This window comes from Trifolium pratense, linkage group LG2 (genome assembly GCF_020283565.1).
Source record: "Trifolium pratense cultivar HEN17-A07 linkage group LG2, ARS_RC_1.1, whole genome shotgun sequence".
NCBI classification, from domain to species: Eukaryota; Viridiplantae; Streptophyta; class Magnoliopsida; order Fabales; family Fabaceae; genus Trifolium; species Trifolium pratense.
The window spans coordinates 17,821,460-17,838,348 of NC_060060.1; the positions used below are offsets into that span (position 1 = coordinate 17,821,460).

A 16,889-nucleotide genomic window follows, 5' to 3' on the forward strand; every position below is an offset into this window, starting at 1 on the left:
GTACAAGAACCAAAAGAAACTAATCTTAATCATTCATTCTTTTTTTTTCTCTCCCATCTTAATTGTTTTTTTGCTTTTTGTGATTTACCAACCACTGAATTAAGGAGGGTGTATTGGATTGAGATTTCATGAGATTTTAAAAGACTTTTTTATGACAAAAAAATCTTGAGGTATTCAATCAAGACTTTTACAAAAGTTAAATAAATCTTGTGGTATTCAATTAAGGAGGGTGTATTGGATTGAGATTTCATGGGATTTTAAAAGACTTTTTTATGACAAAAAAATCTTGAGGTATTCAATCAAGACTTTTACAAAAGTTAAATAAATCTTGTGGTATTCAATTAAGACAAACATGATTTTTTTTTCAGGGCAATAAAATCCGTTGGTATTCAATTGAGATTTGGTACTACTTTTAAAATGTCTACTGGTATTCAAAAGTCTACCGATTTTGATGGATTCTTCTATGGAATGATTTTGAGAGACTTTTTAGTTGAAAATACACTTGATAGACTTTTTCAACAATCTCACCAAAAGCCTTGAGACTTTTTTGAAATCTCCAAGACTTTTTATTTTCACCATCACTGTATCAAATTTTTTTTTCTTTATTTTTTCATAGTTCATCATCACTGCACTCCTTCTTCTTTTCTTTGTTCACTTGTTCAAGAATCTCACCAAAAGACTTGAGACTTTTTCAAACTCTCCAAGATTTTTTACTTTCATCATCATTATATCAGTTCTTCTTCTTCTTCTTCTTCTTCTTCTTCTTCTTCTTCTTTGCAAAAAAATATTTTAACAAATTCTACATCTTTTTTACAAACTTTTGATTCAATACAACTTTTTACGCCAATTTTTTTTCGTTACCTTCATCTGCTTCTTTTCCCATCAATGGTGATAATGGTTTTTATTTGTGATTAGAAACATATACGTGAAAAAAATGTAAGGCTTTTTTTTTGTTTAAAAATTTGGATTCCCAAAAAAATATAATTTCTTTTATTAAAATTTATTGATTCTTTTAAAATTTGCCTAATATACAAAAGTTTCTTAATATATAAAGTATTATGAAATCTTGATTGTAAAAAGTTTTTTGAAAAAAATCTCTCAAAATCCATTCAAATCATGTTTTAAAAATCTTGATTGTAAAAAAGTCTCTGTAAAAAAGTCTTTAAAATCTCACAAAATCAATATAGTCCAACAAAATCTCATAAAATCATCAAGCCTTTTTTTGCCAAAATTGTCTCATGAAATCCCAATCCAATACACCCCCCTAAGACAAACATGATTTTTTTTTCAGGGCAATAAAATCCGTTGGTATTCAATTGAGATTTGGTACTACTTTTAAAATGTCTACTGGTATTCAAAAGTCTACCGATTTTGATGGATTCTTCTATGGAATGGATTTTGAAAGACTTTTTAGTTGAAAATACACTTGATAGACTTTTTCAACAATCTCACCAAAAGCCTTGAGACTTTTTTGAAATCTCCAAGACTTTTTATTTTCATCATCACTGTATCAAATTTTTTTTTCTTTATTTTTTCATAGTTCATCATCACTGCACTCCTTCTTCTTTTCTTTGTTCACTTGTTCAAGAATCTCACCAAAAGACTTGAGACTTTTTCAAACTCTCCAAGATTTTTTACTTTCATCATCATTATATCAGTTCTTCTTCTTCTTCTTCTTCTTCTTCTTCTATCAAATATGTTTTTTTGCAAAAAAATATTTTAACAAATTCTACATCTTTTTTACAAACTTTTGATTCAATACAACTTTTTACGGCAAATTTTTTTTCGTTACCTTCATCTGCTTCTTTTCCCATCAATGGTGATAATGGTTTTTATTTGTGATTAGAAACATATACGTGAAAAAAATGTAAGGCTTTTTTTTTGTTTAAAAATTTGGATTCCCAAAAAAATATAATTTCTTTTATTAAAATTTATTGATTCTTTTAAAATTTGCCTAATATACAAAAGTTTCTTAATATATAAAGTATTATGAAATCTTGATTGTAAAAAGTTTTTTGAAAAAAATCTCTCAAAATCCATTCAAATCATGTGTTAAAAATCTTGATTGTAAAAAAGTCTCTGTAAAAAAGTCTTTAAAATCTCACAAAATTAATATAGTCCAACAAAATCTCATAAAATCATCAAGACTTTTTTTGCCAAAATTGTCTCATGAAATCCCAATCCAATACACCCCCCTAAGAAAACGAGAGACAACATGAGAAAAAAAATTGGAGAGGATCGAAATTCTTCATTGCACGCTATAGACTTATTTTGATCCTCTCCAATTTTTTCTCAATAAGTCATTAAGGTTGCATATGTTACACTACTAAGGCTTCTAAAAAGGTTGGATTTTACTAACAACATGTGGTATAAATGGTAAATATTTGGGTCTTTTAACTGATAGCTTATAGCTTATGGCTGATGACTGATATTATAACTAATAAGCTAATTGAAGTGTTTGGTAAAATTAGCGTTTAAACTATCTAATAAATGAAAAAAGATAAAAATGGACATTCTTAACCAAGATAATAATTTACAAGAAAAATTACACTAAAAATAATTTATCTTATTTATTTGTAACACATCTTTATGTCTCATTTAGATCAATTATCTATCAAAACATACACAAGTTAATCCTTTTTATCAGATTTTAGATAAAATAATAAAGGTACAAATGGAAGAAAAGATAATAAGCGGTAAGTTATAAGCTCATAATCTACTTGAAATAGCGTCTAAAAAACAAACTATAAGTCAGTAAATTAAGTTATAAGCTCAAGTTAAAAGGACTGTTACCGGACATGTCTTTTAGCTTATTATAAGCTAAATTAAAAGACATAAGTTATAAGTCAGTTCGGTGGTCTTACCAAACAGGCCCTATGTCACTAAAATTTATCCAAACAATTTATCTCTTCCAACATATATTTTTTTTATACACACTCATCAGAAATCGAAGTTGAACCAAATAGTTATTGAGACAAATATTTACCATGTCACACTATCACTATATCTCTATCTCCCCTTTTTTTTTTACAGTATATCATTCTCCCCTTATTAAGCTCAAATTACTACTCAGTCCAAACGTTCAAAAGAAAATAGGACGAGTAATATTGCTTTCGGTAGGACTTGACGGATCAATATTCTCTAACTTTTTTTTAGAGAAAGTCATGTGATTTTGTCTCTATCTCTCTCCTTTTATTTTTTCTCTAAAATTTATTTATAATTTTATACTTTCTCTTCTTTTTTTTTACCTAAAGTCACAAAGTTAAGGAAGATTGAAGAATAATTTTTCAGGACTTGCTCCACACATGAATGATGGATCATTAAATTTCACATGTCTTCAAATTATTCTCCAATCTTCCTTAACTTTGTGAAAGTATTATTTAAAAATGAGTCACAAATAACGAAAGGGAAAATATCTCAATTAGGGATTGACTAACAATGGCACAATAGAGACTTGATGAATGAAACAAAAGTTTTGAGGTTTTCAAGACACAAATAAGATTTAATTTCACAAAATGACAATGTTCAAGAGTTTAACACTCAAATAGAAAGGGGTAAATCTTACTGAAATGATGATTAACAATTGTGACAAAAGAAAAAGAAGACTTCTGAGATATAGGGCTTGGTTTCCAAGCATAACACTTGCAAATTATATGGTTGATTCTTCTCAAAAAGAAACAATTGCAAAAAATATTTTTGTAAAAAAAAGATTTTTTTGTGGTGCAGCGTCAATTTTTTGAAAACATTTCAAGAAAGATGAAAATAGCTTTTAAATAAAGAGAAGGTAAACATGTGTCTTTAATTAGGGCACATATTAATAAAGCATATAAAAATTATTTGTTAAAATTTGTACATTAAATTCTTCACATTATTTAATGTAAAATTTGTATATTAAAATACTTTTTTTTAATATTGTATATTAAAATAAGGAGAATGTTAACTTGTGCCCTTAAGACACATGTTAAGGAAGCCAAAATAGAAATTATTAAATGTTAATTTGTGCATTTTGACTTTTGAAGCATTAAATTTTTTGTATTATTAAATGTTGAATTTCTATTTTGGTATATCTTAACAAGACCCTTAAAATAACACGACTCTTTAAATGGTTTTCAAATTTCAATAACAATAAATGGTTTTCAAATTTCAATTGATTAAGCGGTGGCATGGTTAGTAGTTTTATTAGCATTGACTATGTTTGTACTTTGTATACTATTTTCTTCATAAAAAAAGTTTTGTACTTTGTTTGTACTTACACCTAGTATGTCAACCGTATATCCAAATCCCAACTATGGATATCTATTCCTATCCATATTTACTGAATAGGTTAGAGTGAATATCTTATATTGTATAAGTTCCTTTGTGATTGTTTGCTAACTTTTATTTTTCCACGAGCTTATAGTAATGTCTTATAAATTTATATTATTTTTTATATGTTATTTTAAGTAGTATTTCAAATATATAAGATATTAAGATCAGATTTATCATTTTAATTTCTCTCTCATAATTTGGATTGGCCAAATGTTCAATTCACCATATATCTCAAAGTCCGTTGTACAAAGGTCCAATCCTTTAAGGCTCCTTCTCAGTGCTTTTAAAAACGACCATCAACTACGTATGTTGCAAGATACACAATTTTAATCACAAAAATCTCTCATTCTTCATTCTTTTACTAATTTGAATGTCAAAATATTTATAGATAATATCTCCACATCTACCTCGATCGACAAGCTCATATCGTTCAAGTTTGGACATTCATTTTCAATTACGTAAAATCACTCTCATTATCTTAATTGAAAGAAAAATATTAATTTAAAATATTTTTATAACCATTTATATTTATCACATAGTTCAACAGTTATTTTCCTTTCTCCCTGATAAAACATATTTTGCTTTCATTTATTTCTATCATGTTATTACTACGTGGGTGGGTGATTGCGGTGCGACTTGGTTCGGTTTTGAGCATAAAAGTCATCCTAATCGCGAGATAAAAATGCATACGGCTTGGTTTGGTTCGGTTGATTTTTAAAAAGTCATTCAAACCAAAGCGGTTTGAATCGGTTCGGTTGGTGCGGTTTACGACATAACATTTGTACTAAACAATTTTAAATATAAAAAAAATAAAACTGAAGTTACAAAATAACATTGTAGTATCAACAAAAATTGTTTATCCAAAATAACATTATAGTAACTTACAATTTTTTAAAATATAAAAAAAAACTTGAATTTCCAAAATAACATAATAGTACCAATAAAATTTGTTTATTTAAAATAACATTACAACACCAAAATAAAATTTCAGTACAAAAAATGAAAACAACTTGAAGTTTCATTAATTTGGTCGACTAAATTGGTAATTGCGCATGTATATTGGAATATAAATATATTTTTTTACGGATATTGAAATATAAATATATAGGCTAAATTGCAGTTTTGGTCCCCCACGTTTCCTAATTTTGCGATTTTGGTCCCCGTAGTTTGAAACGAGCGATTTTGGTCCCCCACGTTTCATAATTGTGCGATTTTGGTCCCCCTAGTTTCAAACGAGCGATTTTAGTCCCTCACATTTGCCCTCTTTTGCATTGATTGGGTCTGCAATTCTCAACTCCGATACCCAAAACCATGATTACCTTCATCCAACATGTTGGTGAGTCTTGCCTGTAACTGCTATGGATTATCACACTCGTGGAATCTCAATGGTTGGTATTTGGTGATTCAGACGGTGGAATAGTAGTTCGCTATTGAGAAGACTTAGAGTCCATCAATGATATTACCAGTCACACGTCTAGTATGATTTTTGCATTGTTGAGGTATTATTCATACATCTTATAGTCATACACAATTGCTTATTGTTGAGGTACTTATTTTGATTTAAACCTCTGTTGTTCAAATAGGGTAGTTCATTCTTAGACTCATATATACACTCTAGTAAGAGATTAATTAGTTCACTCTCATATTCTTCTCAATCAATTTTACAAGGATTTTATGGTAAACAGTGCAGGATCATCTATCAGGGCCATAGAAGAGATGATTAAATTATTATTTCTGTTTTTTAAACTTTCAGGATTTTATGGTATACAGCGTAAGATCATCTATCAGGACTAGAATCAACAGTTTTTTTGTCAAAATAGTTATCAGGACCAAAAAATGTAAAAGGAGGCAAATGTAGAGGACAAAAATTGCTCATTTGAAATTAGGGGACCAAAATCAAACAATTAAGAAACGTGAGGGACCAAAACCGCTCGTTTGAAACTAGGGGGACCAAAATCGCACAATTAGAAAACGTGACGGACCAAAACTGCAATTTAGCCAAATATATAATAGTAACTTAATGTGGTTATTGCGGTATCCGCGGTTTTTGCGGTTTGCGGTTTTGCGATTCAATAAGAAAGTCATCCAAATACATCCAAACCAAATGCGGTTTTTTCGGTTTGGTTCGGTTTGCGATTTTACTTTTGAATTAGTTCGGATACGATCACCCTACTACGTTTCGTTAAAAAAGAAAGAGAAAAAAAAAAAACTTTTCTTAATGTTGACACTCATGTTTGGATTGGATCACAGCTGTAAATGAGGTTAGTTGGATGATTAGTGGTACTAATTTTTGGAAGCAGACATGACATATTTCACGTGAATGCACACTAAAATTGGATTAATGGCTCTGATGATGTTATATATACTGAAAAAAGTATATAAAAAGTAACTAAGAAAGTGGAGATTTAGTAAATCAACAAGGTTGCATTAATAGTAATGGATTGATCGAGTTGAAAACTGGGGGAGGGGATATGTGGTAGAGGCTGCGTCGTGAGTTGTGACTCTCACGTTTATTTTCTTTGTTTCCTTTCATTTTCACCATTCTCGTGACATATTATGGATTGATGAATCCAGAGTCCAATATATATTTTGAGGTTTGGTAAAAAAAATAAAAAAAATTTGAGGCATGTTTTACTTGATACTAATATATATATACTCTTTCTTATTGTTTATATATTTCACACATTTTAAGATACATGATAAAAACACTCGACAATAAATTTGGCATCAAATTTTTGACGTTCGAATATCATTTTTCTACAATTTTGGATATGGAGACAATGTCACTGTCAAGAACTATGGGCGGACCTGTTCATGCTTGGTGTGGCTATAGTCACACCAGTCCAACCCAAATTTCTCTAAAAATAAAAAATAAAAATTTTATAAATAATTTTAAGTCATTTTGTATATATATTCGTACAAATATTAATGTAAATATTAGTTTAGAGTTTATTATTAATAACTGTAAATCTCTCGTATACATATTAGTTTAAGTATTTGTGCAAATATTTTTTTTTTTTGAAGGGGAAAAAGCTTTATTAAACAAAAACTGAAACAGGAGTAATATTGCCTTTATCTTTTTGGATAAAGGGCAGAATACAAGGTGGGATGTTATCAATCCATTCTTTGTTGGGTTCTGATTCTGCCCAAATTGCTATTTCATGAGCGGTCCGATTCTTCTTCCTTGGAACCCATTCTATCGACGAATTAGGGTTGTTCTGGAGGAAAGTTTTGCAGCGCCGAGTGATACAGCCCCAACTTCTGCGAATTACGCTCTTCTCTTTAACAGCGTTCACAACAATTTATTTGTGCAAATATTAGTTCATAGTCTATTATTGATGATTATATTTCAAGTCTTTCGTTATACATAGAGTATTATTTTAAGTTATATAGTTTAATTTTATAATAATCAACTTGACTTTATTTGTCAAAAAACAGTGGACAACTAATTGAATTCATAGTATTGGATAAAATTAGCAATTGAACTAGCATATAAATATGATATGACATAGAAAAAATGTTTAATTAATATTTAATTTTTTTTAAGTAAGATAATACGAGTAAAATTGGAATAAAAAATAATAAGTTATAAACTAATTGAATTAAACAAGTGATATGCATGATTTAACATATATTCAATAAATTATAGTCCTTTCTTTTTTTCCGAATAGAAATTTGGTGGTGTTTTAGATATAGTTTGTTGGTTTCTTATTTTGAATAAATATTTTCTGGTTTGTTGTTCTTTTTTTATATATACATGTTGTATTAGTGGTAATTTCATATATTGTTTGTTGTTTAATTGAATTATCAGAATAAAAAAAATTCAGTTGTGCTTAATTTTTTTTAGCCACACTAGAATGTTATGGCTAGGTCCTCCCCAGAAGGCTTTAAAAAACACACAACCGGATTTTACATTTAAATTTATTTAAAGACAAAAACTTAAACTCATAAGTTTAAAAAGTTTCACATTAGATGTGAGATGTTCTGAACATGAGTTAGGTTAGGTCATATTTTCAATTTTATGATGGTATCTGAGTATCTTTAAGATTCGTTAAGCCAATCTGCTATTAGATTTCTGCTATCAGGTCACCCATTGTTTATTTCCACATACCAAGTCAAGAAGTCTACGTTGAATGTAAGATGATCTCGACATGGTTTTATAAAATAGAGACAACATATCATCACCTTACAAGTTAATTTTGTAGGATTGAATTAGGTTTTACACTCATTATAAGAAAAATATCTCAATCCATGATCTATTTTTTAAACACTAGACCAACTCTTATAGTTATATATTAGGGGTGGTTTCTCACTGTGATTAGGTATATGAGTAGTGCACGTTCTAATGTCGCACTTCCTCATGCGCAACAATTCATCGATTTATATTTTTACGTAGATTATTTATACTAGCACTTGGTCACAAATGTTCCGAGTCTACTTAATTTTGACTTATCTTTTCTTTAAAGTAAAAGTATGGCTAAACAGTATTTCATTGAAGTTCTTAAAATTAAAAGACACTTATTTTTTATGAATAAAATTAAAACTAACTTTGAAATAAACCAAAATATCAACTTTAACTTGACTTTCTCGCTTCTTGATAGTTGATACGGTGGTAACCGTCCTTCGAATCCCGCTTGATGCAAGTTATTACGTTTTTATTGGCTTTTTATTATTTTATTTTCACATAATCCCATCACGTATTGAATATTTATATATTCTTGTCTTTCCAATTATTTATTTTTGTTTCATCTGGTTAACCCCGCTTTTTTCTGTTTTATTTCACTCCATAATTTAATATAATATTGCCTTAAATGCACTTTTGGTCTCCATATTTTCAAAAAAATAAAGTTTTGGTCCCCCTATTTTAAAAATCAATTTTTTGGTCCCCCAATTTTAATTTTTTCAAAGTTTTAATCCCCATTCCATTTTGAAATCAATTTTGCTTATGTGGCTTTGTTATTGATGATGTGACAGAGCCGAGTAGACAAATTTATTATACAAATCATTGCTAATTTTTTTAATTAAATATTTTTTAAAAAAATAATAATTTAATGTCTTCATCATTTTCTTCAATTGTGTTCATATCTTCATCACCACATGTTCATCATTTTCATCAAAATCCCAAAAATTTTAAAAACACTGTTGTCAAAATTTATTAACCGAAACAAATCAAAATCATCTTCCATAAACCTTAAACTTAAACATATTCATCATCTTCAAAAATCAAAATCCCTAAATTCTCAATATACCCTAATCTATATATCTATATATATATAAAGGTTGATAAACTTTGCAACCCTAATTGAAAACCCTAATTAGGTAACCAATTAGTGCTTAACACATTTGCCTCATATCTAATTGTATTATGCCACCATGTGCTTGTCTTGGCCCAATGATCATGTTCCACATACAACTTTGAAACCATCTATATGTCACACATGCAAAGCTTCACATGACAAGTGTGTTGGTTGTGATGCTGAGGAGGTAACTAGAAGCAATATGTAACAGATGCATTGAGTCCAATGACATATGTATTTCTCTTTTCCCAAATTTTTTTCATTTGTAATGTTTTTTTCTCTCTCTTCTCTCCCCCTCTCTCTCGTACCTCTCTCTTTTCTCACCATCACTTTCATCTCTCCTCCCTGCCTCATCTCCTCCTCCACCACCGCATCCACCACAACCTCCACCACCACCTACAAATCGATCTCCGAATCAGAACGTCCTCTCCGCTTCCGGTGATGCCGCCGTCATCAGAATCACGTTATTCTTCCTCTCAGGTAGGCTGAAAATCATCAACCCTAACCCCCAAATTTCAATTCCTCAAATTTAGATCTTGCATGTTTGAAATTGGGTTAGTGTTGGAATAATTTTAGGAAGAAAACTACCAAATTACGTAATATTGGGCTTTTTGATCAATTGCTCTATTAATCTTATGTCACAAATAATGTTCTTACTTTTGATTTTATTTCCCACTTTAAGCCATTAATATCTTTTGGATAGATGATAGTTTTTGTGATTGTGAATATTTTGTTCATATTTGTAAATGGTTTCATGGTTCATACCGACAAACTACTCATGATTTTATGGTAGAAGGTACAGCAGGGTCAGGCTTAGCACACACATGTGCATTTATATATCTATTTTCTCTTGAAATGCATTTGATACATGAAATTATTGTTTGTTCAGATTTACAAACCCAGCAACTACAAAGAGATCGATGAAGATTTGGAATTAAGGTATTGTTTTTCTTGGCTTTGGATTTCATGGGTTTCACACCATTGTTGTGTTTAATGAGTTCTGTGTTTTCTTTGGTCAATTGACATGCAGGTATCCTCATAAAGGAATGTTTAAAGAGCTTCTCAAAAAGCAAGGTATGTGAAACCCATGAAGATATAATTGAAATCCCTTCCTTATTTCATATATTTCATTTCATATTCTGATTTCTTTTTTGCGAATTTTATTGTTTGTTCAGGTTCACAAAATTACGGTTTGATTGTGTAAGTTTTCTAAACTTTATTTGATTGTATTTGAGTAATATTTAGCTGATGTTTGGGATTTGAGTAAGTTTTAGTTTCAGAATTCAATTTTATCAGAAAACTTGGGTTTGTTTTGATTATCAGAAAATGGAATATAGTGTTTCAGAAATCAATTATCAGAGATTGTTGTTCATGAATTTGAAGAAAAAGGTATGTCTTTTTTTATTTGAATTCCCTATTTTTCTTCAATTGTGTTTCTTATATCTGATTTTATAATCCTCTCTCTATTTTTAATTTTTTTGTTTTGAAATTATTGTTGCTTAGTTGTCATATTTATTAGGATTTGTTTCTATGTTTTAGTTAATAATAATCACTACTTTTTAGGAGTTGTTAGTGGGATTTAGATGGTTTTCTCAAATACAATATGACTGATTTGTTTTTGTTAAATTTTAGATTTTCTTTTTTTAGATTTTGTATTTTTTTTTATTTGATTTGCTTCAATTTTAATTTGTTTTATTTGTTATTCCAAAGCAGCGTGGTTTCCTTCTTTTATTTTCCTTCCCACACGTTGTTGCTTTCTTTCTCCATCTTTGCACCATTCCATTTTGGTGAAAAACCAAAAGCTGCTTTGCAATCCTATTCTACAAGCTTTGACCAAAACTTAAATTTCATAAGCTTCGGCATAAAAGATTGATAGATAGTTTTCTTTCCCCTGCTAATGGTTAGATTTCTGAGTAGTGTAAACCTCATATTTTGTAGAAAATGGTTGATGGTGGCAAGGTTCAATTTTGGGGTTGCCTTTGCTTTGCAAGAATGGACCCAACTCTGTTTTGCCAAGAGTTGGTTACTATGTGTCAAGCCAATGGACTGGTATGGTGTATGTTTGAACCATTTCTTGAAATAATTATCTGCCCCTTGTAGTTTTTGACAACTTCTTTTACCTCTTTCTTTGGTGCTTATCCCAGATTTTCAACCGAGATCCTGTGGTACCTCTTTCCCAAAGCAATCCTACTCATATTGAGAGAGAGCTTGAGAATTTTAACAAGAAGTGCAAGGCAATACTTGAAAGCAAACAGCAGATGCTTCAATTGCTGATAATAATTATGCCTGATTTCAAGGTTGTGAGGACTTATGGTAAGTTTTCTATCAAGTCCAAAATTCTTAAGTTTTGGTTTTAATTTATTGAATTGAGTTGTTTTGTTTTGCAGATAAAATAAAGCGTGTCTGTGAAACTGAACTGGGAATTGTTTCTCAATATTGTCAGCCAAGGCAAGCGCAAAAGTTGAATAAGCAGTATCTTGAAAATCTGGCTTTGAAGATTAATGTCAAGGTCCAAGTTATACAATAAATATTCTATTTGTTTCAATATTTTGATCTGATTGCTCTTAGGTTTTAAACATATCTTTCGTTGTTTGGCTAGGTTGGTGGTCGTAACACTCTGCTGAATGATGCATTTGAGAGAAGAATTCCACTTGTAATTGCTAATTGGTCAATGTGATTTTTGAAGAAGTGTGGGTTAAACCCGTGTTCTAGGACAGGGCTGCACTAAAAAGGTAAATTCTCACTCCTCCTAACTCTAATTGAAATGTCTAATTGAAATGCCGTTTGTTTCTGTGGTTAGCTAACTCAATTCCGGTCATTGTGACACCAATTTCATAATTTTTGGTTAGGAAATGAAGTCTGGGGACGCTTCTGAAGTTGAGGTACTGAAGCTGTAAAAATGGTGTTTTGAGGACTACGAGTTTGGGTACTCAAGCGGCACAAACAAATGGTTTTAGGCTTGCGGAATAACGTCCTCTGCTATTAAATCAGGTGGGTTCCATTAGGTAAACTCTCACTTAATAGAGTAGCTTTATTAGCTTTCCCCCAAATTCATGATACATGTCAACATATGATTTTAGGATTAATTAGGATAACTCTATAATTGAACTAATTAATGATTTAAACAAGCCCTTAAGATGATTGAAATGACTGTATGTTGTGGAATTTAGGATACACCAGAGGGGGTGGATTTTGATCTAGATTGAAGGTTTTGATCATCTGTTATAAGAGGTAGTTCTCTTCTTGCATCTCTTTATATCTCTAATTTGGTTTTTAGATTTACAGTTCAGATTACTTACTATTGGCTACTGGTTTGATTTACAGGTTTGATTGAAAAAAATGTAATAACATGTATATAGTATTTATACCGGCGAGGAAGAGAGTTCCTACCGAGAGAGTTGCGGTGGCAGTTCGCAGTGACATCGCGGTGCTTGGCGATGGAGGTGATGAAACCTTTTTCTCCTTCTTTACTCTGGTTCGATATGTTACTTTCTATACTCTATTTATTTGATTTTTTTCCTGTTGTTTTCTGCTTTGTATGTTTTATTCTAGCCTTTTTTTTTCCACCCTTCATTCTCTTCCTAACCAAAATCAAAATGAATGTAGGGTCCTATCCTTCATTTTCCATTCTTCTTTTCATTGCAGCAATCATAACTGCTTATTATCATTCAGCTGAAGCAGCTATGTCTAAAGGATCTTTTGAAGATAATTTCAGCATAATGTTGTCCCAGGAACATTTTACTACCTCTACAGATGGACAGGTGTGATATCTCTCCTTAGACAATGATACAGGTATAAAATGCATAAACATAATATTAATTATTTGAGCATACTTTATATTATTATGCCATGTTTTGGTTTGATTAATTTGATATTAAATATTATGAAGTGAAGTGCAAAATACTCAAAACATGATTAAAACTAGAACTGAATCAGTTATGGATTCAGTCAACACCACACTCTCCAATTTTCATGAATTGCGTTCAAATTTTGAACAATTTTTACCTCATAAACCCTCAAATTCTCTCCCAAATTCCACCTCTTCAACGTGCTCAATCTCTCTTCCTCCTCTCCAAAATCACTTCCACCCTCCTCACATGTAATCATCATCATCATCATTATCTAATTGCAATTGCAACTTCATGTTTAATTATTCATTCCAACTTAATTTACTATTATTCATTTTTTGCAGTGAAATTGAGGTGCAATTGGGGTTCAACCAAATGATCACCCTGTCAAATCAGAGCTTGTAAGTTATTCTTATTATGCTAATCATATTTTATATAGATTGACCAACATTTTATCAAAGAAAAGCTAGACAGTGAACTAATTATCTCGAACATTATACACATAAGCTAAGAATGATAAACATTTATTTTGTCAACTTGAGGGGAAGTATAGAGGATTTGTATTATTTCACTAAAATTACTTTGGCGTGCAACATTGTTTCTTAATTTCCTTTTTTCCAGACTAAAAAGAGTATATCGTATATCTATATAGGAAATGAGTAACAGTTTATATATAGTATAGTATAAATACCTTTTTAACTAATTTTTTAGTAGTTTGATGTGCCCTAAATTTTTTAATTGAAGCTTATTTTCTTCACAAATGTGATTTAATGATAATATAATAATAACTGTATAATTATAAGTTTGAAAGGTTCCTATAGTATATTGTTGATTTAGATGATAATTTGTCTTAAATCTGATTGCAGGTTATAGCTATTAATGGACAATTTCCAGGACCTTTGATCAATGTTACAACCAATAACCATCTAACTTTGAATGTGTTCAATAAGTTGGATGAAGATCTTTTCATTACATGGTTAGTATATCACTGTTACATTGCAATGTTTTGCTGTATTTTTACATTGTTCATTGAAAAATGATTTTTTGAAATTGAAATTATGATGTCTAATGCAATTTCTTTGATTTTTATGTATTTTTGAAATGTGTATAAGCTGTATAAAAAGTAAGCGAGATGGATATAAACACTTACGTGTCAGCTACAATGTATTTTAATGTTCAAATAACATAGTTATTGTTCGTATAGTTTGCAATCTAACAGACTTGACAAAGAATTTTGTGGTATGCCTGGTATTCAAATGCGGAGAAACTTGTGGCAAGACGGAATTCTTGGTACTAATTGTCCGATTCCTCCTAAATGGAATTGGACATATCAGTTTCAAGTAAAGGATCAAATCGGGAGTTTCTTAGGCATATTTGGAGCAAAGGAAAGCAAGAGGAGAAGGAACAATCAGTGGATCTTTCATATATTCCTATGCTTCCAAGTATAAATTGAGGTACCTAATTTAAATGTATAGAACTGTTATGCTTCCAGAAATAATGTGGATCTTTTCAATTTTTCATTATTTTTGGTTTACTCATGATTTGTGGAAATACTTTAGTTTATGATTTTCTGCTCAATCTGTTTTGGATATTCTTGTGGGGAACATAGTTGAAGTTCCTTTGGCACAAACTGGTGAAGGTATTGCTGAATGTGAACTGAATCAAAATAATTCCCCCTGCAAGTTATATTTTTTTTTTATTTTAGAGGGCTGGGCAATATGAATGTTCTATTAAGTTTCTAATATTCTTCGTGGTCCTGGTGACATTGTAAAGGTGAGTTATGAAATCTCATTCTGTTGGTATAATTCAGTAGGATGATGTTTATAGTTTCAATTTAGAAATTGTTAGGGTACATTGGTGTGGGAGGGATTGGGAGAAGTTGATTGAAACATATCTCATTTGATATTAGACTTTTTAGTTCAATGTTGTATTTTTAAGTTTATTGATACTGTTTGAGAGAATTAGAAGTGAGTGAGCCAATGAAACAAGTGAAAAACAGAAAGAAAGTTGGCTGCATTTCATTACCAAGCCTGCTTTTTATGATTACATAAGAGCATGACATAGGAAGCTGATACGTGTTCTGACCTCAAGTCGGCTGCATTGCTTTTCTGACATATTGTCCGCTTTGGATTTTATTTGAGTTCTCACGGTTTTGTCATTAGGTAAAAGGTGCCTCAGTGAGTTGAAAAGAGTGAGTGTTTATAAACTATTCTTAGTCTTTATTCCTAAGTAATGCGAGACTTTTTGGTGTATCGGAAAAATATGGTAATAATACACAAATATATATGGGGCCTTTCCACGGCCTTTTTTAGTGGTTGAAGTCTTCAAGCCAGTTAACTATGGAAAATATACTTTACTGACCTATATCTTGCATTAGTGTTTTGGTTATGTGATGTTAGTCTACACTCTAAGGATCACTTTGAAGATAATTATTTTTCTTTTAACTTTGTTATGTTTTCCGCTTCCGGTCATGGGCATCTAATCATTTAATGACAGCTGAACAACGTGCTGAGCTTTTAAAGCATGTACAGTAAGCAGAACAAGAAGGTATCATCTGATGTTAGTGAACCTGATGTTAGTGGACACTGCTACTATGAATGCCTACAATGGTGGATGGGTTGCTTTTTGTAGAACACGTAGATTGGTTGAAGGGATGCACCAAACGCCTTGACTACCAAGTTATTTATGTTAAGGTTGCTACTGATTTTTCCATGCGAGCTACTTTGGTGCAGCAAGTGATAGATGGAAAGTTTGTTCCTTCTATGGTCGTGGCACAATTCTTTGCGGTCACACCATGATTTGAATTGTTCGGAGTTATGTTGTCTTTTTTGATTCATATGTATGAATTCATGGTTTATTATGTGAATTTTGATGGTAGTGTCATGTTTTATTTTGATAGTAATGTTGAATGGTTAAGCTATGTACTTGGTTAAACTTTTGCAAGATGGCTTTTGCTCTTCGTTATTACGTGACTTTTGATAGTAGTGTCATATTTTATTTTGATAGTAATGTTGAATGGATATGATGTTTGATGTTCCCATAATACCTTCTGTCATGGTGAAGTTAATTTAAGAAAGACCATGGAATGATTTACTATCCTGTAACTAGCACATTTTTTTTTTTGACAAAAGATAAAACCAGCACTTAAATCTTGAAAAAATTATCAATTTCTACCGAGCACTTAAATATTAGGCTTTAATAACAGGTTCTAAATTTTTAAGATAATCGCTAAAACTACGGGTTTAATAGAGATGCTTGAAGTATAAGTATATATGTAGTGAGGAGGTTAAGTATCCTATCTTTAGAGTGGTCTTGATGAGCTGCGGCTCCATAAGCATGACTATTTGGAAATATATGGGTGTGAGAAGCGTTTGGCTTACATCACATTCACAGATGCACTCTTGCCATCAAAGAGAAAGTCTAGGAGACGCGGTGT

General features: G+C 30.7%; 1 protein-coding gene across 17 annotated transcripts; it reads left to right on the forward strand.

Annotated features, from left to right (window-relative positions):
* Nucleotides 1-9,391: 9,391 nt before the first annotated feature.
* On the forward strand, nt 9,392-16,417 carry LOC123903737 (protein argonaute 5-like). 17 transcript variants are annotated; one of them, XM_045953322.1, is made up of 18 exons: nt 9,760-10,085; nt 10,495-10,544; nt 10,636-10,679; nt 10,781-10,805; nt 10,886-10,994; nt 11,544-11,654; nt 11,750-11,918; nt 11,993-12,114; nt 12,205-12,337; nt 12,455-12,596; nt 12,776-12,836; nt 12,930-13,048; nt 13,212-13,397; nt 13,500-13,704; nt 13,798-13,854; nt 14,320-14,429; nt 14,658-14,907; nt 15,950-16,417. In XM_045953322.1, the coding sequence occupies exons 1-9, from the start codon at nt 9,831-9,833 to the stop codon at nt 12,280-12,282; spliced, it is 963 nt and encodes a 320-aa protein (XP_045809278.1). In that variant the 5' UTR covers nt 9,760-9,830; the 3' UTR covers nt 12,283-12,337; nt 12,455-12,596; nt 12,776-12,836; nt 12,930-13,048; nt 13,212-13,397; nt 13,500-13,704; nt 13,798-13,854; nt 14,320-14,429; nt 14,658-14,907; nt 15,950-16,417. The 17 variants fall into 17 exon arrangements, with proteins under 17 accessions (XP_045809288.1, XP_045809287.1, XP_045809280.1 ...); XM_045953332.1 differs by lacking the exon at nt 13,500-13,704 and having other exon boundaries at nt 9,392-10,085; nt 10,943-10,994; nt 12,930-13,080; XM_045953324.1 differs by lacking the exon at nt 13,500-13,704 and having other exon boundaries at nt 9,757-10,085; nt 12,464-12,596.
* The last annotated feature ends 472 nt before the right edge of the window (nt 16,418-16,889 follow it).